This window comes from Bos indicus x Bos taurus, chromosome X, assembly GCF_003369695.1.
Source record: "Bos indicus x Bos taurus breed Angus x Brahman F1 hybrid chromosome X, Bos_hybrid_MaternalHap_v2.0, whole genome shotgun sequence".
NCBI classification, from domain to species: Eukaryota; Metazoa; Chordata; class Mammalia; order Artiodactyla; family Bovidae; genus Bos; species Bos indicus x Bos taurus.
This window is the reverse complement of record NC_040105.1, coordinates 66238484-66265265: the sequence shown is the minus strand read 5'-3', so window position 1 is coordinate 66265265 and position 26782 is coordinate 66238484. Positions and strand designations below refer to the sequence as shown.

Genomic DNA, 26782 nt, shown 5'->3' with positions numbered 1-26782 from the left:
TCCTAAGGGAAATCAGTCCTGAATATTCATTGGAAGGACTGATGTTGAAGCTGAAGCTCCAGTACTTTGGCCACCTGATGGGAAGAACTAACTCATTTGAAAAGCCCCTGATGCTGGGAAACATTGAAAGCGGGAGAAGGGATGAGATGGTTGGATGGCATCACCGACTCAGTGGACATGAGTTTGAGTAAACTCCAGGAGCTAGTGATGGACAAGGAGGCCTGGCGTGCTGCAGTCCATGGAGTCGCAAAGAGTCGGACACAACTGAGCAACTGAACTGAAACTCTTTATCTTTTCACTGGCTGCAAGTGTACCCCAGCCATGGGGAGTACATCTGAAGTGGCACATTTGAGCATCACCACTAGCTCTCACACACATTTACCTGAACTGACATGATGGCTATATTTCTCTGGGTTTATGAGGTTATCTATCACTATGCCTCCCATACAGAGCTACTTCACTTTTAAAGCAACTGTTTAGAAAACTTGATTCATATTTTGTTCATTTTTAAGTATGCAACACTAAAAAACACATTAGACTTTTTTTTAAAGCACTTACATTTTGAAAATAGAATAAAAAATTAGAATTTCCAATTAAATTATGTCTGGTGCCAATGTGCAAAGCCTCATGTGTTTCTGTGATTGGGGTTTGTTTCATGGCTCTATTTTACATACTCTAGGTATGCACTACAGTCAAAGCTCATTAATTGGGTCAAAATAGGATAATATTAATACATAAATCATATTATAAATTATATAATATTGTAATATATGTAAAGAAATGCAGTTTTATTATTCACATGCACAGCTACTTAAACTACGCTCACTAAATTTAAACTAGCTTATTGATATCATCAGGGAACCTGTTCTGATGAATGAATAAGGCTAATTTTTGCTCAGCATTACATTTGTGTGCAGGTGATGAGCCTGCACTACTAGAAGATACCTAAAAACTGTTCGCTCTCCTAAATGTTATGAATATTTGGCAGAATCTTGTTTCTGCTACTCATTAGCCTTTTGTATAACAAGAGAGGGTTTATCCAGCAAGGATGAACTGTCTCTGCAGTCCCATCCTGGTTAGTTAGATAATACTACATTCTGAGAATTTTATGCAGCTGATGGGTCAAAGTTATTACTCTTAAAAAATCCTTTTTATACTTACCAAATACCTAGTACCTGTACTAATGCAATGGAGATAAATACAGTGTTTTTCCATATTTAGTATCCATTTCCTGTCAAACTTGAGTGGCCTTAGGCCTTGGTTTGCTCAGGACAGTCCCCATTTATGCCTGTTGTCCTGGTATAATTATTAATAGCACTCTCTGTCATTAAAAGTGTCCCAGTATGGATGGTATGCTGCTGCTGCTGCTAAGTCGCTTCAGTCGTGTCCGACCCTGTGCGACCCCATAGACGGCAGCCCACCAGGCTCCCCTGTCCCTGGGATTCTCCAGGCAACAACACTGGAGTGGGTTGCCATTTCCTTCTCCAATGCATGTAAGTGAAAAGTGAAAGTGAAGTCGCTCAGTCGTGTCCGACTCTTAGCGACCCCATGGACTGCAGCCCACCAAGCTCCTCCATCCATGGGATTTTCCAGGCAAGAGTACTGGGGTGGGGTGCCATTGCCTTCTCCGTTGGATGGTATGGTCACCCTATATTTAGCAGAAGTCTGATTTCTCTTAAGGCTAGGCCTAAAAGCCAAAGACCTGTCTCAAACTAGTAATAGTTCTCATGCAATAGTGGTATGTGGGTAAAGATAACAGTGGGGTGGAGACTTCCCCCAAATTAAGGAATATTTGGCATAATAGCTGTTAAAGCAAATAATAATCAATATTTGAGTGCTTACCAAATGCCAGACATTGTTATACAGGCATTTGGCATGGACCATCTTTTTTTTAATTGGAGAGCAATTGCTTTACAATGTTGTATTGGTTTCTGCTGTACAACCACGTGAATCAGCCATAATTATACATATTTCCCCTCCCACTTGAACCTCCTTCCCACCCCCTCTATCCCACCCCTCTAGGTTGTCACAGAGTACCAGACTGAGCTCCCTGTGTTCTACAGCAACTTCCCACTAGGTATCTATTTTACATATGGTAATGTAATACGTTTCAATGCTATTCTCTCAATTTGCCCTACACTCTCCTTCACCCACTGTGTCCACGAGTCTGCTCTCTATGTCTGCATCTCTATTGGCATGAACCATCTTATTCTGCCTTCATAATTACCATGTAAGATAGAAATTGTTGTCATCCCCATCTTACATATGATGGAACTGAAGCACTGAGCATTATAAGCAAGTTGTTGAAGATCAAGCAGCCAGGAAGTGGTAGAACTGGGATCTAAGCCCAAGCAGTCTGACTCTAGAATTCGCATTCTCAACAATGACCCTTTCCAAGGAAAAGACATGAGGAAATGGTGTGAAAACTAGGGTCATTTGGTTCAGTACAGTTGAGGTATCAGTGGGCATATGATAAAATGCACAGAGGTTGGCTAGAGGGGTAGTAACTTCTTAATGTATTTGCTTTCCCTTCTCCCTGCTTCTGCCAGCAAGTAAAGGCAGAGATCGTCAAAAGAAGCGGCACAGCCTATCATGACCTTGCTAGTTCAAAAACTACCTTTAGCAAAAACGCCTAAGAAAAGGGAGTCAAGGAACTTATCCAGGGTCACCACACTAAGTTAACGGTGGAACCAAGATTCAACCTATTTCCTCTGACTTCAAGTCCTCCGACTGCAAATCTGGTGCTTTGGAAAAGGTTTTCTTCTTAAGGATCATAGAAGTATTAAGCATGTGGAAAGTTGAGATTGGAACCTGTGGCATGATTTGTGCTCTATCCTAATGATGAATAAGGGTGTAGCCTCCCTGTGGGATTTGCTGCAGGAATATGCTACCAGTTTCAGATCCCCAAGCAACAATTTATCTTTTTCCATCTTGCAACATTGTATGCCAAACAAGGATATTGTTTCCAGTTTAGAAGCAATGCTCCCCCTTGCTGAAGTGTTCAGCTGTCTGTTGCTAGAACTTAAAGAACACATGGAACAATCCATTTTCACCTCAAATAGAGTCCAGATTTTAGATTTTCACTTAGCCAGTCTGTATTCTGCCAAGGGAGAAGGCAATGGCAACCCACTCCAGTACTCTTGCCTGGAAAATCCCATGGATGGAGGAGCCTGGTAGGCTGTAGTCCATGGGGTCACGAAGAGTCAGACACTTACTGAGGGACTTCCCTTTCACTTTTCACTTTCATGCATTGGAGAAGGAAATGGCAACCCACTCCAGTGTTCTTGCCTGGAGAATCCCAGGGACAGCGGAGCCTGGTGAGCTGCCTGCCATCTGTGGGGTTGCACAGAGTTGGACACGACTGAAGCGACTTAGCAGCAGCAGCAGCAGCAGCAGCATTCTGCCATCATCCTTCCACTTCCTACCCATAAAAGCACTAGACAAGTTCCATTTCCTTCTTGTACTGCCAATCTGTCATGATCTCACCTTTTAGTTAACTCCTACAGTCCCGTAGACTCCTTTCTCTGTGTAAACATGTACATTTCTCTCTTACCCTAAAAAAATATACTAGGCTCTGATATCTCCCTAGGTTGAAATACTAATTCCTTCCTTTCACAATCAAAATTCTTCTAAAAGGAAGCTACACTTGACTGCATTGGCTTCACTCATTAACTCCTTGCTATCTGGCTTCCTTCCCTACCTCATGTATTTTTCATAGAGCACCAGTGAACCCCTAATGGCAAAAAGGGGTTTTCCCCCCTTTTGTGATACATGACATTGTTACTACGCCTCCCTTCTTGTAACTCTCTCATCCCTTGATTTCTGTAAAACTGTACTAGTTCTCACTCAACATTTTTGTCTCCTTTTTGGCATCTTTCTCTCCTAACTCCCCCAAACAAGCATTTCCCAAATTATTCTCTTCTTCTTAGCTCAAAGATTTTCATCATGGTGTGGGGCAGGTTTCAAAAAGTAACATAATCTGCTTTGCATGTTTATGAAGCTCATCCAGACAAAGAATAGACTGGAAGTCAACAAGAGTGGAAGTTGAAACCAGTTAGATATTGCAGGAAGTCCAAGTGAGAGATGACAGTGCCAGGACTGGGATGGTGGCAGCGCAGAGGAGAGAAGTGGATATAGTTAGGATGTGTCTTGAAGGTAAAGCCAATGTACATTGATACACTGGACTTAGGAGTGAGAGAAAAGGAGGGAATACAAATAACTCCCAGGTTTCTGACTTAGGCAGCTGGATAGATGTTGGTATCTTTACTGAGCTATGAAAATGGGGAAGGGGTGGCAAAAACTTGGATAGGAAAATCGGGAGTTTGGTTTGAAAATGTTAAGTTAGATATGACATTTAGACATCGATAGATGATACGACAGTTAGATACTGGAGAAAGCCATGTTCCCTTGGCTATCTCAGCCACTATTATGACTTTAGCTATCTCTTATGTATGAGGGAGGCTTGTGTAGAGACTTATCTATCTCTTATGTAGAGGCTTCCCTTGTGGCTCAGGCGGTAAAGCATCTGCCTACAATGCGGAAGACCTGGGTTCAGTCCCTGGGTTGGGAAGTTCCCCTGAAGAAGGAAATGGCAACCCACTCCAGTATTCTTGCCTGGAAAATCCCATGGACGGAGGAGCCCAGTAGGCTACAGTCCAAGGGGTCACAAAGAGTTGGACACAACTGAGCCACTTCACCTCACTTCATGTATGAGGGAAAATAAAATGGGTTAAGCACCTGCCCTCGCATCTGAGTTCTCCTCCTAATTTCCCTGTTCCTTATATTGATATTTACTGACATTCTCTTCATACACACTTTTAAGAATTTTCAGTGACTCTCCTCCATCTCCTTCTCACACCAATATCCAAATAGTTAGTAGTAAGGAAGTCCTGTTGAACCTACCCTATGCATTATTTCTTTCTCTCTGTTTCCATTAACCCTTCCCAAGGGTTATCATTACGTAGGAGTTCCCTGGCAGTCCAGTGGTTAGGACTCCACCCTTCCACTGCAGGGGGCACAGGTTTCAGCCCTGGTCAGGGAATGAAAGCCCACATGTCACATGGTACAGCCAAACAAAAAGCAAAACAAAACATAAAGCATTGTTACTTGTTATCTGAACCATTGTAGCACTCCCACTGCCTGTAGGATATCTAATCAATATCTAATCTTCCCTACATACTGCTGCTGCTACTAAGTCGCTTCAGTCGTGTCCGACTCTGTGCGACCCCATAGACGGCAGCCCGCCATGCTCCCCCGTCCCTGGGATTCTCCAGGCAAGAACACTGGAGTGGGTTGCCATTTCCTTCTCCAATGCATGAAAGTGAAAGGTGAAAGTGAAGTCTCTCAGTCGTGTCCAACTCTTAGCGACCCCATGAACTGCAGCCCACCAGGCTCCTCCATCCATGGGATTTTCCAGGCAAGAGTACTGGAGTGGGGTGCCATTGCCTTCTCCCTCCCTACATACTACTGCTATAGAAATCTTTCATTTTAAGTTTTCTGTTTAAATGTCTCCCTATTTCCCACAGGCTGAAGTTTATTTTCTTTAGCCTGGTATTCAAAACACTTCATGAGCCAGCCCCTTCAGCTAAACTAATTTAGAAATGTTTTCCTTTTTGTTTTTGCATATGTTGTTTATTCTAGTCAGCCTGCCCCTCCCCTGGCTCCCTTCTTCACCAAGTAAAATCCCATCTATTCACTAGGAGCCTCTCAGATGTCACTGAGTAAGAACCCTAGTTTGCCATTTATTAAGCACCAGTTTTTAAGTACTTAATGCTTATTAATTAAATACCCTAAGCATCCTACATTCATTATCTGACTCTGCACTGCTTATGGTTTCTTGTGTATCTATCTCATCTCTACAAAAATGCAAATCCCTGAGACAAGAGATCAGATTGTAATTCATCCTGAAGGTTGAATCCTCAGCTATACCGTACACTTAGTTGATATCAGATAAAGTTTTATGAATGATAGAATGATTGCAGAACTTTGAAGTAGTTTCTATGGGAATATACAAAAGAAGCATAAGAGCTTACATTTGAGCTAAAGAATACATAGCAGGAGGAAAAAAAATCCATATTTCCTGCTTTTCTCCTTGTGAAGTGTGTGATTTTGAATAGTTACTTGGAAGTGTATAAATTTTAAGTTATTTTCTCTCTCTCTAAACTAAGCATTTGTAAAATGGTGTATTACAACCTCTTTTATAGGACTGTTGCAAGGATGAAATGAGATAATATAGCCAAGTGTATATCACAATACTTGATAAATGTTTAATATCCTCAAAGAAGGTAAGTATATTGGATTGTCTGAGGGGTGTTAGTAATGTCAGTTCATGTTGATATGAGAATTGGGGACTTGGACATTGACTGCTGCTGCTGCTAAGTCGCTTCAGTCGTGTCCAACTCTGTGGGACCCCAGAGACGGCAGCCCACCAGGCTCCCCCGTCCCTGGGATTCTCCAGGCAAGAACACTGGAGTGGGTTGCCATTGCCTTCTCCAATGCATGAAAGTGAAAAGTGAAAGTGAAGTCGCTCAGTCGTGTCTGACTCCTAGCGACCCCATGGACTGCAGCCTACCAGGCTCCTCCGGCCATGGGATTTGCCAGGCAAAAGTACTGGAGTGGGTTGCCGTTGCCTTCTCCGGGACATTGACTAATTTCCATCAGATAATAGGAACCCCCAGGAACCTGGAAATACTGGTGGTAATTCTAAAACTGCTTCAGCATAAAATAGTTTTTATGAACCCTCACACTAAACAAAATATTTCCCTAACCCTTGTATAGCTGCAAAGACAAAAGGAAGGAAGGAAGAGGAGCTACAGTTTCCAACGTCACCTAGAGTATCTTACTCCACATCAATTTTCAAAGAGTGATTTGACATTGCTTGATTGGAATCTACCAAGCAATTTACAGAACACCAGGCAGCCTCTTGAGAAAGTAGTACCAGTTTTGCCAGAGTAAATTATTGGGATTGTTAACTTTTACATGGACACGGACAGATAATAATGAAAAGCAGTAAACCAAGTTGCCGCACAGAATTTTCTGTGTACCGTTGGTACCGTTAATTAGTCCCGCAACAAAAAATGTCCGTCTGAGGCAGTTGGGTGGTCCTGGAATCTTAGTGGCCACATTGTGTCTGTCTTTAGATATTAATGTCGGTGTATTCGCAGATTAAGGCAATACATAAAACGCTGAGACTGTTTGGGGGTTTTCTTCCTTTTTCTTTTTTTTTTTTAAGTGCTAAAACTCAAATTCGCGGCTATTTTACTAATTAGCCCCCGCTCTTCCGCTACTCAAATCTCTCGAAACTACATCTCCCATCATGCTCGGAAGCTGGTTTGACCTCATCTCAAATGGCCCCGTAGGGCAACAAGGATGGTTAATTTTGACTGCGCTAAATTGTACCATAAAATATCTGCCCTAGTTGGCAGCTATTTGGACTTTTATTTCTCCCGTTTTTGAACTGTAGTCACTAAATGAAGGGGTTCTGGCCTGAGGAGGCCCATGCATGCCTTCAATTGGATGGGGAGCAAGAACAGTGTCACTGGCGATCTCGAGACTCGGAGGGAATGTTGACCAAGGAGCACCGCTGCGGCCGAACGGTGGAGCAGGAACCCGAGCCCAGGCTGAGTTCGAAAAAAGCCGGATCCGGACGGTGGTTCCGAAACGGCTGTAAGTGGAAGATGGAGGAATCGGAGGAACCGGCGGACGCTGGGCAGTCGCTGCCCCCAGTTTACATTTACAGTCCCGAGTATGTTAGCGTGTGCGACTCCCTGGCCAAAGTCCCCAAACGGGTAAGAAAGATTGGGGTGATCACCGTGAGTTTTGGGGGTGGGGTAAGGGGCCGGTGGACGAGAGGGCATTAGGAAGCGAAGAGGGCACAGGGGGCTGGGGAAAATCAGCAGAAATTTGAACAGCTGTACCAGGGATGGAGGAAGTGTTCCCTTAGAGAGTTTCCTAAGAGCGCCGTTGGGCGTCCAACGGACAGGTGGGGGTGGGATGGAGGTGCCGGGGAGGGGATCGCGCGGAGGGGATGGTGTCTCTACTGCCAGGGATCCCCAAAGGGGAGAAGAAGCTGATGGAGAAGTGTTCCATCACCTCCATAAGGCCCAATAGCTTTCGCCTTAGTGATTTGAGTTTTGGGGGTGGGGGGCCAGTGAACGTGAGGGCATTAGGAAGCGTAGAGGACACAGGGCTAGGGGAAATCTTCACCAGAAATTTGAACAGCTGTACCAGGGATGGAGGCAGTGTTCCCTTAGAGAGTTTCCTAAGAGCGCCGTTGGGCGTCCAACGGACAGGTGGGGGTGGGGTGGAGGTGCGGGGGAGGGGATCGCGCGGAGGGGATGGTGTCTCTACTGCCAGGGATCCCAAAGGGGCGAAGAAGCTGATGGAGAAGTGTTCCATCACCTCCATAAGGCCCAATAGCTTTCGCCTTAGTGATTTGAGTTTTGGGGGTGGGGGGCCAGTGAACGTGAGGGCATTAGGAAGCGTAGAGGACACAGGGCTAGGGGAAATCTTCAGCAGAAATTTTAACAGTTGTACCAGGTGATGGAGGAAGTGTTCCCGTTGAGAGTTTCCTGAGAGCGCCAACGGACGTCCAACGGACCGGTGGGGGTGGGGTGGAGGTGCGGGGGAGGGGATCGCGCGGAGGGGATGGTGTCTCTACTGCCAGGGATCCCCAAAGGGGAGAAGCAGCTGAAGGAGAAAAGTGTTCCATCACCTCCGAAAGACTGGTGGCTTTCGCCTTAGTGATTTAAATACTATGTATCTGTATTGTCTAAAGTGCTTGGTAAACTGTTAAAAAGAAGGGAGGGGAGATAAAAGTTTCTTTGTTCAGGATGATTAAGTCGATGGGATTTCTCTGAATTAAAACATGTAAGAGACCATTCATTTCTGCCTTTATCCCCTTTTTATGCTGATGTTTTTAGGCCAGTATGGTACATTCCTTGATTGAAGCATATGCACTGCATAAGCAAATGAGGTAAGTTGTGTTTTGAACAGAACCCTGAACCCAAGTGTTCATAGCCTTAATGTCCTGCTTCACCGGTGGGGCTAATTAGTGAGAGAATGGTACTTTTTTTTTAAGTTTTCTCTTTTTTGTGTGTGTGATACATAGTGTTGGTAATCGGCCTGTAGCCTAATGAAAGCTCTTGAAGAATTAAGAAAACTCGAAAAAAGTGTTTGAAGCAGTTAAGAAATAGGGCTTTATTGCTGGGAGGGAAATATCCTAGGGATAGGTATTTTGTGGGGGTTTTGGGGTTAGAACATATGGGTACTAAAACCTATCTGATAAAAAATACCATCAGCTGGGAGGTGTTCTGGTTTGCTTGTTGTTGTTTTTTTCCTAAGCCAGGTCTGATAGTATGGATTCTATTTAAGACTTTTAGGCATACCATTGGAGAAGGCGATGGCACCCCACTCCAGTACTCTTGCCTGGAAAATCCCATGGATGGAGGAGCCTGGTGGGCTGCAGTCCATGGGGTCGCTAAGAGTTGGACACGACTGAGAGACTTCACTTTCACTTTTCACTTTCATGCATAGGAGAAGGAAATGGCAACCCACTCCAGTGTTCTTGCCTGGAGAATCCCAGGGACGGGGGAGCCTGGTGGGCTGCTGTCTATGGGGTCGCACAGAGTCGGACATGACTGAAGTGACTTAGCAGGCATACCATTACCACCACCAAACTTAAATGATGAGCCTGCTGCTGCTAAGTCGCTTCAGTTGTGTCCAACTGCGAGACCCCAGCCCACCAGGCTCCCCTGTCCCTGGGATTCTCCAGGCAAGAACACTGGAGTGGGCTGCCATTTCCTTCTCCAATGCATGAAAGTGAAGTCGCTCAGTCGTGTCCAACTCTTAGCGACCCCATGGACTACAGCCCACCAGGCTCCTCCATCCATGGGATTTTCCAGGCAAGAGTACTGAAGTGGGGTGCCGTGAGCCTAGAGACAGTCAAAACCAAAGGAAATTCCTGGAGTGAAGGCTGGAATTCAGCACAGAGCTAAGTGCTTCTTTAAAAACAAACCAAAAAAAAAAAAATTGAACTTACTGTTTGTCATGATAAGAGTAAATATAACCCTGACACTTGTAGGGGTATTTCTGACATTGCCTGGGCAATTAGGTGAGCATCTGTCTATGCTTGCTAGTGTGATATGCTTCATTTATCTCCCAAATGGTAGTGTAAGTTTTATCCTTATTATTAACAAAATCATTTATTGAGTATCCTCTTTATGAATGTTTTTCAACCATTTTTTAACCTATATGTTCGGTAAATAGAGAAACTACTTGCCTTTCATTAAAGTTATTTAGCATTTAAAAAATTAATTTAAGACAAGCAAGAAATCAAAGAAAAATAAAACTGTCTTTCTTGTTAAGTAGGGAGGCTTTTAGTAAGGATTTGTTAAGAGGAAGAGTGGGGGCTTCCCTGGTGGCTCAGGTGGTAAAGAATCTGCCTGCAATGTGAAAAAAAAAAAAAAAGACCCAGGTTTGATCCTTGGGTTGGGAAGTTCCCCTGGAGAAGGAAATGGCAAGCCACTCCAGTATTCTTGCCTGGAGAATACCATGGACAGAGGAGCCTGGTGGGCTACAGTCCATGCGGTCGCAAAGAGTCAGACATGACTGAGTGACTACCATATACAAGAGGAAGAGTATTAGAAGAGGGAGCAATTAGGGCTGGGAAACATGGTACAAGAAACCATAAAATTTTTATTTTAATAAACAGAGATATCACCTCTAAGAGTGTGACTATGTATTCTTGAAGAAGAAGCAAGACTCCTTGGATCTTGGCTATATGTATTTAATTTTTAAGGCTGAGACTGCTTGATAATGATAGTAGCCTACATAACCATATTAATTCATGAAAGACTCATGGGCATGTTCCTTTCAGCAACAAAAAAAAAAACCCACTACTGCCTCCCTGTGGCCTAGGTCATTCATTTTCAACTTGAATGTGCATAGGAATCACCTTGTTAAAATACAGATTTTTTTAAAATTTTATTTTATTGAATTATGGTTGATTTACAATATTATTTAGTTTCTGATGTGCAGCAAAGTGATTCAGATATGCTGTGCTTAGTTTCTCAGTCATGTCTGACTCTTTATGACCCCATGGACAGTAGCCCACCAGGCTCCTTTGTCCATGGGGATTCCCCAGGCAAGAATACTGGAGTGGGTTGCCATTTCCTCCTCCAGGGGATTTTTCCCAACCTAGGGATTGAACCCTCATTTTCTGTAACTCCTGCATTGGTAGACAGATTCTTTACCACTGAGCCACCTAGGAAGAGTATGTATAATACTTTGCATCTGCTAATCCAAAACTTCCAATCCAAAAATATAGAATGCTTCAGAAATTTGAGTGTCATCCTTGTGCAGGGACAATGCTAATCTTCTCTGTGTCATTCAAATTTTAGTATATGTATTGCTGAAGCAAGCTACTGCTGCTGCTAAGTCGCTTCAGTTATGTCCGACTTTGTGTAACCCCATAGACGGCAGCCCACCAGGCTCCCCCATCCCTGGGATTCTCCACGCAAGAATACTTGAGTGGCTTGCCATTTCCTTCTCTAATGCAGGAAAGTGAAAATGAAGTTGCTCAGTCGTGTCCGACTTTTAGCGACCCCATGGACATGCTCCTCCGTCCATGGGATTTTCCAGGCAAGAGTACTGGAGTGGGGTGCCATTGCCTTCTCTGGCTGAAGCAAGCCCTAAAGTACAAATTCTGATTCAATAAGTCTGATGGGAGGCTGAAATTCTGCTTTTCTAACAAGCTCCCAGGTGCTGCTGCTGCTGGTCCATAGACCACCCTTTGAGTGGCAAAGCCTAGAGAGCAGTAGTGGCAGTTGGAGAGTCAGGAAGAGGATACAGGGACTAGGCAGCTAGAAGTTAGAGGTGGTTAAGTCCTTTTTGTTAGGTTAGTGCCCTGTATTCTCTCCATTACTCCTATTTTTCACTTCTTGTGAACAGTTGGTTGAGAACTTCTGAGTGAAGTCTAGTCAGCCTGTTTTCTCCTTCCTCTCAGAGGCAGATGTGAGTGACCAGATACAGAAATTTCTACATTTTTGGTTGCCTGTTTTTTATCCTTTACTATTAATAATAATGAGAGTTATCCACAAAGCATTTTCATGTATGTTATCATTTAATCTTCACATAAGTTCCTTAAGATACCCCCACTTTACAGATGAGGAAACTGAACAACAGAATGGCCATCCTATCTGAGGTTATAGAGCTGGTAATCATGATGGGAACCCAGTTCTCTGACTCCAAATTCAAAATTCATGACAATTCAGCTGTCCAGTAAAGTAAAATTTTAGTTGAAAGAATTGTATTTGCCCAATTAGGAAAACTGATTCAAATGAAAATATTTCTTCCTACTGGTTTGTCATGAAAGTTGTAACTCACAGAGCAAAGTTTGTGTGATACCTGATTACTTAATTTTAATATAATTACTCTTTTTTTACCTACCTTTAAACTTTAGGGACATATCTATCCTGTCACCCCTATTTAATGCAGTGGATGTGAGAAAATGTAGACTGCAGTGCAGTGGAGGAACATGTTTATTGTTTCAGCCCCCTGGAACCAGAAGCTGGAAGTTTTGGCTCCTGCTTCCAGGTTTTGGCATACTCTGAATCTGACTCACTCACCTCTCTTTGTTCTCTGTTATTATTAGGATAGTTAAGCCCAAAGTGGCCTCCATGGAGGAGATGGCCAGCTTCCATACCGATGCCTATCTGCAGCATCTCCAGAAGGTTAGCGAAGATGGAGATGATGATCATCCAGACTCCATAGAATATGGACTAGGTAAAGTCATTACCAGGCAATGATGAGAGATGGACAACCTCCATCTATAGATCATAACTACTTCATCTTTTATAACTTGCAAAGTGAAAGTCATTCAGTCGTGTCCAACTCTTTGCAACCCCATGGACTATACAGTCCATGCATTTCTCCAGGCCTGAATACTGGAGTGGGTTGCCATTCCTTTCTCCAGGGGATCTTCCCAACCTAGGGATCAAACCCAGGTCTCCCGCATTGCAGGAGAATTCTTCACTAGTTGAGCCACCAGGGAAGCCCAAGAATACTGGAGTGGGTAGCCTATCCCTTCTCCAGGGGATCTTCCCAACCCAGAAATCAAACCGGGGTCTCCTGCATTGCAGGCAGATTTTTTACCAGGGAAGCCCTTATAACTTGAATGATGATCTTTAAAACTTTCAAATTAACAACTAATGTGTTAACCACAATATTAATCTCTTAGTTTAACTACACTCCCATATGAATTGAGCAAAATTAATGATGGATCAAATAGAGTAAAACCTTTCAGTTGCTTAGGTCCTAATAGCAGTGCCCAGACTGGGTCAGTCTATATGTACACTGATTTAACTGTCCTGTGACCTTGTATTTTTGTATTTTAACTTCAATATAGATTTATGTTCTGGGTAAGTTTGATACCTTATTTCTCATTAAACAGCTGCATTTTTAAAGAACCATAAGTGGCCAATAGGATAGTCTAGAGAAACAGTATGATTTAGTAGAAAAACACTGGACTGGAGGTATGTGTGGAAGGTGGAGGTGGGAGCTTAAGACACCAGAGGGTCCTATACCTGGCTCTATGTCATCACTGATATGACATATCACCTCTCAATCCTCAGTTTCCTCATCTATAAGATGTGACTAGTTAATCTTGAAAGTTTAGCCTTTCTAGCTCTAACACATTGAAGACATTTATCTCTCATTTGGAGCTGATGTTAGCACAGTAGCTTCTTGGTAGGATATGTTGTAGACCCAATTCCAATGTATGGAGGAAGGAATTTGCCTCCACACCACCAAACAATGCTCAGGACACCAGCTTGGCGTCCTCCAATTCAACTCAGTTCTGACACTATCTACATGGAGATAGCATCAGATTCCACAGGTGAAGTGCTCAGTCCCACAAGACTTCACTCCACATCAGACACCAATTGCAAACCCAAGCTGCTACCTGTGCTCTGACTGACAAGCTGCAAATCAGAGGTTCTAACAATCTCACCAACTCAAGATGCCAAAGTGAAAGTGAAGTCGCTCAGTCGTATCCGACTGTTTGCGACCCCGTGGACTGTAGCCTACCAGGCTTCTCTGTCCATGGGATTCTCCAGGCAAGAGTACTGGAGTGGGGTGCCATTTCCTTCTCCAGGGGATCTTCCTGACCCAGGGATTGAACCCGGGTCTCCTGCACTGGAGGCAGACGCTTTAACCTCTGAGCCACCAGGGAAGCCCCGAAATAAGTCCAAGTTGTTAACTCTACTTCTAACCAACTGTAAATCAGAAATTCCCATGACCTCTCCCCCGCCCTTGGATTTAATTAATTTTCTAGAGCGGCTCACAGAACCTAGGAAACCCATATAGTCACTAGATTACTAGTTAATGATAAAAGGATATAACTCAGGAACAGCCAGATGGAAGAGATGCAGGAAGTCAAGGTATGAGAAAGGCGCACAGAGTTTCCATGCCCTTTCCAAGCATGCCACTCTCTCCAAATCTCTATGTGTTCACCAACCCAGAAACTCTCCAAACCCTCTTCTTTGGGGTTTTTATGGAGGCTTCATTACATAGGCGTGCTTGATTAAAGTCATTGGCCAATTGGTGATTGAACTTGTTGACCTAAACAAATAGGCTGCCAGATATTTCTCCATCAACCATGGGTTTGTTTGGGAGCAGCAGAGAATTGCAATTTGGGGTCTGCAACCATAGCAAGCCATGTGCAATGTCTTGCATGGCTAGGGAAGAACACTCTTATGGAGAAGGAAAGGAAGCTGGGAGGGCTATAGTAACAAAAAAAAAAAAAAAAAAAAGGAAAGAGAGTCCCTGGCTTTTTATTGACTTGAGTCCTTGCCAGGAAAGAAGTCTTTCTTGTTAAACTTTATTATTATTTCAGAGTGTGAGAGCTCCCCCTTCTGGTCTCCTGACTCTGTTTAATTGAGGTTTCTGTTTATTAATTTCTTACAAACTCAAGCTCCAGTTTCTCTTCCCTCACACAGGAGATCAGGAGGTAGAACTGACAGTTCCAAGCCTCGTATGCCTGGTTCTGCTGGCAACCAACCCCCATCCTTAGTTGTGGTCCACAAGTCACCTCATTAATATAACCAAAATATGTCTCTGACTCATCATTTAGGAATTCCAAGAATTTTAGGAGTTCTGTGCCAGAAACTGGGAATAAGACCAATTATGCAGTTGACCCTTAACCCATGGATTAGGGGTAGCCACCCTCTGCACAGTTGAAAATCTTAGTATAACTTATAGTTGGCCCTCCATATCTGCTGTTCTGCATCCAGGGATTCAGCCTACCAGTGATGGTGTAGTACTGTAGTATTTTCTGTTGAAAAAACAAATCCACCTATAAGTGGGTCTGCATTGTTCAATCCCATGTTGTTCAAGGGTTAACTATATATTCCTTATTATAAATCATAATATTACACCCCTCCTTTTCCAGTTTATCTTTTAACAAGCTCTTCTGATGTTTGCCTGAAGGTTATGACTGCCCAGCCACTGAAGGAATATTCGACTATGCAGCAGCTGTAGGAGGGGCTACAATCACAGCTGCCCAGTGCCTGATTGATGGAATGTGCAAAGTAGCAATCAACTGGTCTGGAGGGTGGCATCATGCAAAGAAGTAAGATAATGACCTTTCTGCTTTCTACCTCTTTCCTTGAATCAGCTTTTCATTTATGTAAACTCTTATGTTTATTATATTGGCATTTATTGAGAGATGTGTGTGTGTGTGTGTGCGCGCGTGCGTGTGTGTGTGTGGCACTTAGCTAGGTATTCTGAAGAGATACAAGTAAAATAAAAAAAAGATGACATAATATAGTGGAAAGTGTACTATTGAAAGTCAGGATACCTGGGCTTTGTGCCTAGTTTCTCTACAAACTTGGCTGACTGACTTGGATAGATTAGTCTCTTTAAGTCTCAGTCTCTTCATCAGGAAAATAGGGAGAACAAAGGATATAAATAGTAGATTTATAATAGTAGATAAGTATATCTAGACAATCCCTAAATTCCTTCTAAGCTTTCTAGAAATTGCCCGATCTCTAAGGAACTCTAGAAACATTAATAAAACTAGAATAATTAGGGAGCGACATCAATTTTGGTACCAAATTGAATATGTGTATGAGCTGTATTCAGTAATAAGGAGCAGTTAATTGTGGAAGTCTTGGAAGAGGTGAATTATAGAGCTAGTTCTAGAAAGGAGCAGCAAGCAGATTTTTGAATAGGTTAAGAATGGATGAGAATAGATTTAAAACAAATGGCTGAAGAATTAAAAAGGAGATTTATGCTGCTATCTCTAAGCAAAGTGGCAGCTGGAGCTAGATTTTTTCCTAAGGAGAAAGGGCTCATGAAACAACTATTGGGTGCTACTTGGAGTTACAGGAAAAGTCCTTTTGGAATTTAACATTTCAAACAGTTGTACTCTGTGTCTAACAAGGACTTCTGAGTATTATTTAGCATTTGGCATGTCACTTAAAATGTCTGTAGTACATGTTGGAGGAGAAGAATTTTATTTATTTTTATTGAAGTATAGTTAATTTACAATGTTGTGTTAATTTCAACAGTGTACAGCAAAGTGATTCAGTTACACTTTCCAGATTCTTTTCCATTATAGGTTATTACAAGATACTGAGTATAGTTTCCTGTGCTATACAGTAGGTCCTTCTTGTTTACCTATTCTATATATAGTATGTAGTATGTGTATCTGTTAATCCCAAAATCCTAATTTACCCCCCTGCCCTGGGCAGGAGAAAGATTTTAAAAACTGAACTTATCAATGTGCTGTTTTAGTGAAATGAAGCAGCAGTAGTAGTTAACTGCCAATGCATCATTCACATACCAATTGTTCATACCGTGTGCCATGACCTTGCTACTCCAGGGCTCTTGAGTTTAGAGACAACATTTTATCTTTCAGAATAAAACCTTGAGCACAGTTTCAGCATATGCAGGTTAAGGTAATAATATAGAATTCTTTTCATCACGTGAATAGATTTCATGACCAAGGAAATTCTTGAGTAAGTTTACTACTAGAATCCACTACTGAGGCAATGGAACAAAGAGAAGCAGTGTTTAGTAATCAGTTCTGTATGCCCTTAAAAACATAGAAATAACCTGCTTTTTGTTAGTTTTTACCCTGTTAAAAAGTTCAAAGTCAAGACAGTGATCTCTAGAAGGAAAAAATGACCCTATCTCCTTCAAGCTATAGATCAAAGGGATGAAACCGAGCACCTCTGAACCAAGGACTTCTATGCCTTCTCATACTTAGCAAGTTGAGAAGAAAAGTAGTGTGGTTTCATGGGAAATGCCTAGTCCTACAAGTCAGATCTAGTTTCTGTGTATAGCACTGGAGAAGTTTATATATTTAAATTCACTGCTTCAGGCCTCCTGGGGCCTGGACCAGTGTGCAGTGGAATACCCAGGTACCTGCCACTTCTTATCATTGTTTTGCTGCCAAAGGAAGCACACTCTATCTCCAGCCAATTATGGTGGCTTCTGAGCTGCATGTAGGCATGGGCATACCTATGCACCATTATTTTAACTGTTTCAGACAGCTTTCAACTGATCCTACCTGGAAACACACATCTGCAGTGAAGAGTCTCTAGGGCTTGCTCCAATTCAGGTCCAAATTCCAGGGGCTTCTTGGCCCCTCTAAAATCTTTCTGTAAATGGGTTATAGGCATTTAGTCCACAAACTTACATCTAGCCAGCATTTATCATTTATAACCACAGTATTTGTTTTAATCTCCTCACCCTCCAATGCATGTACATTCATACATGCCATATATTCATTCAATATGCATTGATTAAGCACCTACATAGTGTCAAGCATATTTTTATCACCACTAATAAGCAGAGATACAGAAATTAAAGCATACTACATTTTTCTCCACAAAATTTGAAAAAAAAAATTTCAGAATATCCAGGTGCTGACAGGATTACAGTGAAATTGGCACACTCTTTTTGAAAACTTTGGAAATAAGTGTTAAGAGTGGGGAAGATGTTTGTACCTATTGACCCAGTACTATTAATCTTAGACATCTATTCTAAAGAAATAAACCAATTCTGCCCTCAAGAATTTTGTCTCTTAGAGGTAAGACAGCAAGTAATCTTTGAAAGCTAAAGAAGAGTGACTTTCAAAGAAAATTCTGCAAAAGAAGAGTAAGAAGAGTAATGAGAGAGTAATGTTACTAGCTATTAAACATACAAAACAAGAATAATGAAAACACTGGTACCACTGGTATAAGATTAGACAGATGATATTATAGTACACTTCCCACAGAGACTGTTTCATATAAAAATTCAATCTTTTATAAAGGATGTGTTGGAAATGATTGGAAAGGGTTGTTCAGTAAATGATGTTGTGACAGCTTGTAACATTTACACCCTCATCTCCTGTAGTAAACTAAGTGGCAGCTAGATTGAAGAGTTAAATATTAAAAAGCCAAATTAGAAAAAAAAAAACTAGAATGAATGAATATTTATCAAGCTTCTAAAGGGGAATAGTTCTCTAAGCTTAGGAAGGAATAGAAAAAAAAAACTTATGAAGGAAAAAATCAACATATTTGTATGAAATTTTAAAACCAAAATAACTTCTGTGGCCATTTCAAAAATAAAATCTAAACACAGACTAGAAAGGCATAGTTGACATAAATATGACAAAATGTGTCAGATTTGCATTTTCTCAGACATTCATACAGTATGATGTGTAAGAAGATATATGGGGAAAAAAACATGAATAGGCAGTTTACAAAGGAGTTTTAAGTATAACTGGAAAATATGGGTCAATGTTCATCACTACTAATCAAAGAAATGCAAGTAAGTAGGTAACTTCTTTTTTAAGCCTGTCTGTAACAGAATGTTTAAAAAGTGGTACTCAGTTTGGTAGTAATACTATGATTTTGATCACTCCCTTAAGAAAGCAGTTTGGTAGCCAGCATGTATTAATGCCCTTTTTATCTAGTAATCTACTCTTGAGAATGTTTCCTAAGAAAATAATTCAAAATAATGGGAAAAAAGCTATTTACCTAAAGATATTTACCTTTACATGGAATACAGTCCATGGAATTCTCCAGGCCAGAATACTGGAGTGGGTAGCCTTTCCCTTCTCCAGGGGATCTTCCCAACCCAGGTCTCCCACATTGCAGGTGGATTCTTTACCAGCTGAGCCACCAGGGAAGCCCAAGGATACATGGGTAGCCTATCCCTTCTCCAGGGCATCTTCCTGTGATTTATTTGAAAAAATAGAAATAACATGAATATCTAGCAATAAATAAATTATATATCCATTTCATGGAATATTATACTATTATATTAAATGATGATTATAAAGACTAAGGGGGCATTTCAGAAAAATACTTATGGGTTAATGAAAAAAATAGGTTTTAAAAATGTATGCACACTGCTGTTACAACTTTGTAAAGCACAAGCATATTTAAAAAAATAATGGAAATGATAATTGTGGTTATGTTAGGGTGGCACAATTAAATGATCCTTTTTTTAATATGTTTTTCTAGTTTTCAAATTCTGTGTAATGAGATTTTTTCTGACTTTTGCAACTAAAATTTTACCAAAATAAAAATAGGCAAAAAACATTGATATTTACAGCAAATATAAACAAAGGGCTGAAATTATTAACTATTCTAATTGATTTTTTAAAAACACTAATATTCAGATAAATGAGCAAAAGACATGAACAGACAATTCACAAAAGAGGAAACGGTAAACAAACATGAAAAAATAGTATCACTAATGATTAGAGGATGAGAAATTGAAACATTATATATACATGTATTGGAGAAGGAAATGGCAACCCACTCTAGTATTCTTGCCTGGAGAATCCTGAGGACAGAGGAGCCTGGTGGGCTGCCATCTATGGGGTCGCACAGAGTCGGACACGACTGAAGCAACTTAGCAGCAGCAGCATATACGTGTATATATTTTACTTCTACCAAATTTGACCTGAAAAAAGAAAGATCTTAACTCATAACATCTATTATTCTTGGTAATCTATTCTAAGGAAATAAGCCAATCCAAAATATGGAAAAGATGTGTATATGAAGATTGTAATTTCTCTTACTTATACTGTTGCTGCTGCTAAGTCGCTTAAGTCGTGTCCAACTCTGTGAAACCCCATAGACAGCAGCCCACCAGGCTTCCCTATCCCTGGGATTCTCCAGGCAAGAACACCGGAGTGGGTTGCCATTTCCTCCTCCAATGCATGAAAGTGAAAAGTGAAAGTGAAGTCTCTCAGTCGTGTCCAACTCTTAGCGACCCCATGGACTGCAGCCTATCAGGCTTCTCCATCCATGGGATTTTCCAGGCAAGAGTACTAGAGTGGGGTGCCATTGCCTTCTCCCCTCTTACTTATAATAACCCAAAAAAGAGGGGATGGGGGAAGGAGACCTAAATATTCAATAATGGTGGGTTGGTTAAGGTAATATACTGCATCATGTATACTTGATGGAATATTATATAACTAATAAAACTAGTGGTTAGGATGACTGCATAAGAAGAAAAATGCATATCGTATAATGTTGGCTTTGCTTTTAAAGGGCAGGTAGCCTCATCATACATTCACCATCTGCATATGAAAAAATTTGTAGAAGGTAATACAACAAAATGATACCACTGACTTTGTGAGGATGATGATACTGTGTGTGTGTGTGTGTGTACACATGCAGAGATATACATGTACCTTTTCTCTGTTTCATATATTTACCCTAATGTGATTATATTACTTTTATTAATAAATCTTTTTATAATAAAAACTACTTGAAACAAAGTGGGAAGCTGTTTTAATAGAGGCTAATAGAGGTCCATGTATGCTAGAGTTAGGCACAGGAGTTTGCCTTCCCACTGATGGGTATGGAGAATTTCAAACAGAGGGAGTAATAAAAGCATGGCAGCAGGAAAGTATGGGGCATTTGGAGAACTACAAGTTGTTAAACAGGGTCAGAATGTGAGAGTAAATAAAGCAAAACCAGATTATAAAGGTTTTGTAAATCATGTTGAGGAGTTGGACATTTTTCTGGGGCCAGTGGGGATTTACCAAAGAATTTTAGAGGGTAGCAATATGCTGATTGGGTCTGAGGGAACTGAGACTAAAGGCAGAGGAGGAAGCCATTGCCTTGTTTAACCAACTATATATTAAGCTTCTGCTCTATGCTAGGTGATGAGGAAACACAGAGGTATACAGGAGGTTCTTATTTGAGGGCAGTTGGTACCAGACAACAGAGAAGGCAATGGCACCCCACTCCAGTGATGGAGGATCCTGGAAGGCTGCAGTCCATGGGGTCGCTGAGGGTTGGACACGACTGAGAGACTTCACTTTCACTTTTCACTTTCATGCATTGGAGAAGGAAATGGCAACTCACTCCAGTGTTCTTGCCTGGAGAATCCCATAGACAGCAGCCCACCAGGCTCCTCTGTCCCTGGGATTCTCTAGGCAAGAACACTGGAGTGGGTTGCCATTTCCTTCTCCGATGCATGAAAGTGAAAAGTGAAAGTAAAGTCACCCAGTCGTGCCCGACTCTTAGCGACCCCGTGGACTGCAGCCTACCAGGCTCCTCCGTCCATAGGATTTTCCAGGCAAGAGTACTGGAGTAGGTTGCCATTGCTTTCTCCGAACTTAGCAGCAGCAGGTACCAAACAAAAAGCTACTTAGTGGATACATTTAAAAGAGGGACTAAAATTTTAGAGTAAATAGTGGATGGAGCAAGGTTTGATTAGTATGCTAACCTGACTAAAAACTAATAAAATGTATTTCTTTTGTTTCATTTAATAAAAATTGAATGCTAAGTAATTCTTATAACAAACCAAGAATGTATCCCAGGATTGATTGTTTTTGTTCAGGACCTCATTTTTGTAACAAAATTGCATGATATTTCAAGATGGTATGTTTCACTTCTGTGAGACTTTTGCAGCATGATCATTAAGAGGGTTGATTTTGCCAAAATATTCAAAGGCTTCATCAGTTTTCCTGAGGGCTTCTCCATAGTCATTTGGTATTTAAATTGCTCTCTTTTGAACCACTTTTAAGATCATTATCCTTATTTATTTTTCTCCTCTTCAGTTGTAAACTAGTCTACCAGATCCTTGCTGTCAGTTTCATGTCAGTTTTCACAATAGCCTGCATTTTTTTTATAAGCTTTGTAATTTCACTTTGTGTTAGATTTGCATGGAATCGCTTGCTGACATATTTGACAATCCATGAGACACAAAGATTGGACAGCTAGCTGCATGGGGATTGTGCTAGTTTTTAAAGGAGTAGGTTGAATGGGGACTGATATAAGTGGTCAATTCACTGGCAAATGCTTTCCTCTCAAGAAAACTTTTGTAACCCTAGGAAGCCTCAAAACCTTGGTACTGCTGGGGCTAAGGTAATAAATTCTCAGTAGTGAGAACTCCCTGAATCTCAGTGAAGGGCTAGTGTAGTGTTTTTCAACTGAGGGTTGTTGTTGTTTTTCAGTCACTCAGTCGTGTCCAACTCTTTGCAACCCATGGACTGCAGCACACCAGGCTTCCCTGTCCTTCACCATCTCCCAGAGCTGCTCAAACTCATGTCCACTGAGTTGGTTATGCCATCCAACCATCTCATCCTCTGTCGTACCCCTGTCCTCCTGCCTTCAATCTTTCCCAGCATCAGGATCTTTTCCAGTGAGTCAGCTCTTTGCATCAGGTGACCAAACTATTGGAGCTTCAGCTTCAGCATCAGTCCTTCCAATGAATATTCATGATTCACTTCCTTTAGGATTGACAGGTTTGATCTCCTTGCAGTCCAGTGGACTCTCAAAAGTCTTCTCCAAAACCCCAGTTCAAAAGCATCAATTCTTCCGCACTGTTATGCGTCCAGTTCTCACATCTATATATGACTACTGGAAAAACCATAACTTTGACTATATGGACCTTTGTAGGGAAAGTAATGTCTCTGCCTTTTAATACACTATCTAGATTTGTCATAGCTTTTTTCCCAAGGACCAAGGGTAGTAACTTGTAACACGAATGTATCAATTTAGTGGGTGGCAACCACCTTTTTTTTTAATATATCAAGGTGGAGTTCATGAAACTTATTCTAGTATATGTTGTATGTATTAATATTTGTGTGTACTAGGCTACAATAGGGCTTCCCTGGTAGCTCAGCTTTTAAAGAATCCACCTGCAATGCGGAGACCCTGGTTCAATTCCTGGGTTGGAAAGGTCCCCTGGAGAAGGGATAGGCTACTCACTCCAGTATTCTTGGGCTTCCCTGGTGGCTCAGATGGGAAAGAATCCACTTGCAATGGGGGAGACCTGGGTTCAATCCCTGGGTTGTGAAGATCCCCTGGAGCGGGGCATGGCAACCCACTCCAGTATTCTTGCCTGGAGAATTCCCATGGACAGAGGAGCCTGGCGGACTATAGTCCATGGAGTTGCAAAGAGTTCAATATGACTGAGCGACTAAGCACAGCACAGCACAGGCCACAATATAAAATATCAAGCCACTGTCAAGTGGAATGACTGTGAACTTTGAAGAAAGACCTAGGTGCAAATCCAGACTGCAATCTTACTGGTTGTGTATATGACCTTGGGGTTATTCTAAGAACAGCATGTACAGAGGCGCAGAGGTGTGAAAGCTGAGGGCACTTCCAAGTCCATAAGTAAAGCTGAAACCAAGGGCTCCTATAGGCAAGTAGCTAGAGGTAAGGTGGGAGAGGTATGAAGGATCATTGTATGCCAAGCTGATAGCTTGGACTTGATCCTTCAAGTCAGTAGTTCTTGACCTATTTTGGTTGTGGACCACTCTAAAAATCTGATAAAAGCTATATAACATTCTCCTTAGAAAAATGTACATACACAAATTTTTTCTTACAGTTTCAGAAAGTCTAAGGATCTCCTACAGCCTATGTGTGGATCCCTGGTTAGGAACCTTGATTTTAAACAATAAGGAATCACTGAAGGAATTTTTAGTCAGGAAGAGTAACATGATCAGATTTGCATTTTATGAATATGATTCTGGCAGTAGTTGGTAGGTAAGTTGATTGGGGTGCAGTGTGAAATATTGCTAGAGAAATCTGTTAGGACCTTACTGTGATAATAATCTTTCCAAAAGGAGATGAAAGCTGTGGTGATGAGCATAGATGAGGGAATAAATTCAACAGCCATTTAGTAGCTAGACTAGGTAGGAATGGTAACCAGTTTGATACAAATGATAAGAGTGGTTTAGATTTCTTGTGTAGATGACTGAGTAAATGTGTTATCTTTAACCAAGAAGAATAGGGGATGGGAACTGCTGTGCCTATGGAGCCTCCAGTTAAAGATGTCTGTTAGAAAGCCAGAAATGGGGTCCAGCCTATGATGTCTTAACTTTAATCTGCATACAGAATATTCAGGGATCTTATTAAAATGCAGATTCTGATTCAGGTCTTGGGGGAGGGGCAAACCTGGGAATCTGCATTCATAACAAACTCCCAGGTGACGCTAAATGCTGCCAATTTGTGACCTGTACTTAGACTAGCAAGAAGCTGGAGCTCAGGACAATCATCTTCACTAAAGATGCAAAATTCAGGAGTCAGGAGTCAATAGCATTGTTGTTGTTCGGTCACTCAGTCACTTCCTACTCTCTGTGACCCCATGGACTGCAGAATGTCAGGCTTCCCTGTCCTTCACCATCTCCCGGAGTTTGCTCAAACTCATGTCCATTGAGTTGGTGATGCCATCCAACCATCTCATCCTCTGTCGTCCCTTTCTCCTGCCTTCAATCTTTCCTAGCATCAGGGTCTTTTCATGCTTTTTCAATAGCATGATAGGTGGTAATTAAAACTAGGCAAAATAACCTGGAAAACATGTATAAAATAATGCAGGGGGAAAAACTCAAATACTGAGCCTTGTGGAATTCAGTGTTTACAAGGCAGGCAAGAGAAGAAAGGCCTACAAAGTCGAGTCTTGAGAAGGAATGGTCAGAGAGATAGAAGAATCAGAAAAGACTTATCAGAGAAACCAAAGGTAAACTTCAAGAAGACTGGTTTGGCTAACAGTGTCTGCTGCTGCACAGTATGTGTTCCCAACAGGGGTGATACTGCTCCCAAGGGAAAAAGCATTCATTTTTGATGGGGCAGGTGGTAGAGGAGTAGGGGCAGCAAAAAAAACTTAGATGCTACATAGTTTATGGTTTTCCAAAGGGTCACAGTACATAAACAAGTGTACAGTACATCTGTGATATTAAAATTTTGTGGATGGGTCGATTAGGAAAAGGTATCTAGAAAGGCTCCTTGAGTGAAGGAGTGATAATGAAAAACTGGTTGAGAAACAGCTATAGAGAAGGAAAGTAAGTAAAATTTCTCAGCAAGGAGGTTCTGGTGAAGAAGACTTTGAAGGATAAAAAGGAGTGTGCCAGGGAGACAAAGAGATGAAGGACCTTGCAGAAGGTCACAACCGCCTTTGCAGAAGCAGCAATGTAAAATTTCTTGGCAGATGGGGGAACCACACAAATTGTTGGAGGGTTAAAGTACAAAGTGGATAATGACAGTAGATGAGGTAGAAAAGTAGGATATGGCTCATGAAGGGCTTCACATATATCAGAATCAAAATTGAAAAATGCAGATTTTTAGATTTCTCAAAGATCAAATTTCTCTTGATCAGATAGGTTTGGACTGGGACATAGGAGCCTGCACTTTCAAAATCTAGGAGTGATTCTGATGCACACACTTTGAGAAACTCTGCAATAGGAAATGGGGTGGGGAGCACTGAAATATTATATTAGGAAGTAATGTGGTTAGATTTGTGTTTTAGGAAAATAACTGACAGTGTTATAGAGGATGGATTGAAGGAGGTGTAGACTAGAGGTTGTGGGACTGAATATTGTATCAACAATCTCACTGATAAATGATGAAGACCTGAACTAGGGCAGGGCAATGAGAGTCAAACCTAGGCAGCCTAATTCTTCAACCTGGGTATTTAACCCCTGAAGTACACTACCTCAGTAAACAGGAGTAGATGATGGTATGCAGCAGAAGTAGTGCCCAAGAAAACTGGATATGAGAGAATAGCATTGAAACATGTATATTACCATATGTAAAATAGATCACCAGTCCAAGTTCAATGCATGAAACAGGGCACTCAAAGTCAATGCACTGGGACAACCCTGAGGGATGGGATGGGGAGGGAGGTGGGAGGGGGGTTCAGGACGGGGGACACAGGTACACCTGTGGCTGATTCATGTCAATGTATGGCAAAAACCACTACAATATTGTAAAGTAATTAGCCTCTGATTAAAATTAATTAATTAATTAAAAAAAATTGGATCCCCAGATTTAGAAATGTAATGAAATTTGGAACTAGAAGCAGATGTGTTGCCAGTATATGAAATGGTGTTACAAACCAGGAAAATGGGTTGGATTACTTAATGGAACTAGCAGAGAATGAGGGGAAAAAGAAAATAGAGCCTAGAACCCCAGGAAATACCAACTTGTAACAGGCAAGTATAAGAAGAAGCCCCAGTGAATTCAGCTGAAAAGCAGAAATCAGGGCTGGCCAGATAATCAAAATAGAAAGGGACCATGAATCCTAGGGCTTCCCAGGTGGTGCTAGTGGTAAAGAAGCTGCTGCCAAAGCAGCAGACATAAAAAACTTGGGTTCTATCCCTGGGTTGAGAAGATCCCCTGGAGGAAGAAATGGCAACCTACTCCAGTATCTTTGCCTGGAGAATCCCATGGACAGAGGAGCCTACCAGGCTACAGTCCATGGGGTTGCAAAGAATCAGACATGACTGAAGCATGCACACATAGAATCCCAAGGGAGCAGA

General features: G+C 41.6%; 1 protein-coding gene and 1 non-coding gene across 3 annotated transcripts in view; one reads left to right on the top strand and one right to left on the bottom strand.

Annotated features, from left to right (window-relative positions):
• Nucleotides 1-7342: 7342 nt before the first annotated feature.
• Nucleotides 7343-26782, top strand: part of HDAC8 (histone deacetylase 8) — a 238788-nt gene continuing 219348 nt past the window's right edge. The window contains exons 1-4 of one of the 2 annotated variants that reach the window (XM_027533139.1): nt 7343-7787; nt 8922-8974; nt 12653-12783; nt 15487-15628. In XM_027533139.1, coding sequence (XP_027388940.1) covers nt 7470-7787; nt 8922-8974; nt 12653-12783; nt 15487-15628 — 644 coding nt within the window. In that variant the 5' untranslated portion in view covers nt 7343-7469. The remainder of the gene's footprint in view (nt 7788-8921; nt 8975-12652; nt 12784-15486; nt 15629-26782) is intronic. The other variant, XM_027533138.1, reaches the window with a different exon arrangement.
• On the bottom strand, nt 11317-11421 carry LOC113888334. Its single transcript, XR_003509960.1, has one exon. It is a non-coding gene; the product is annotated as a U6 spliceosomal RNA (small nuclear RNA).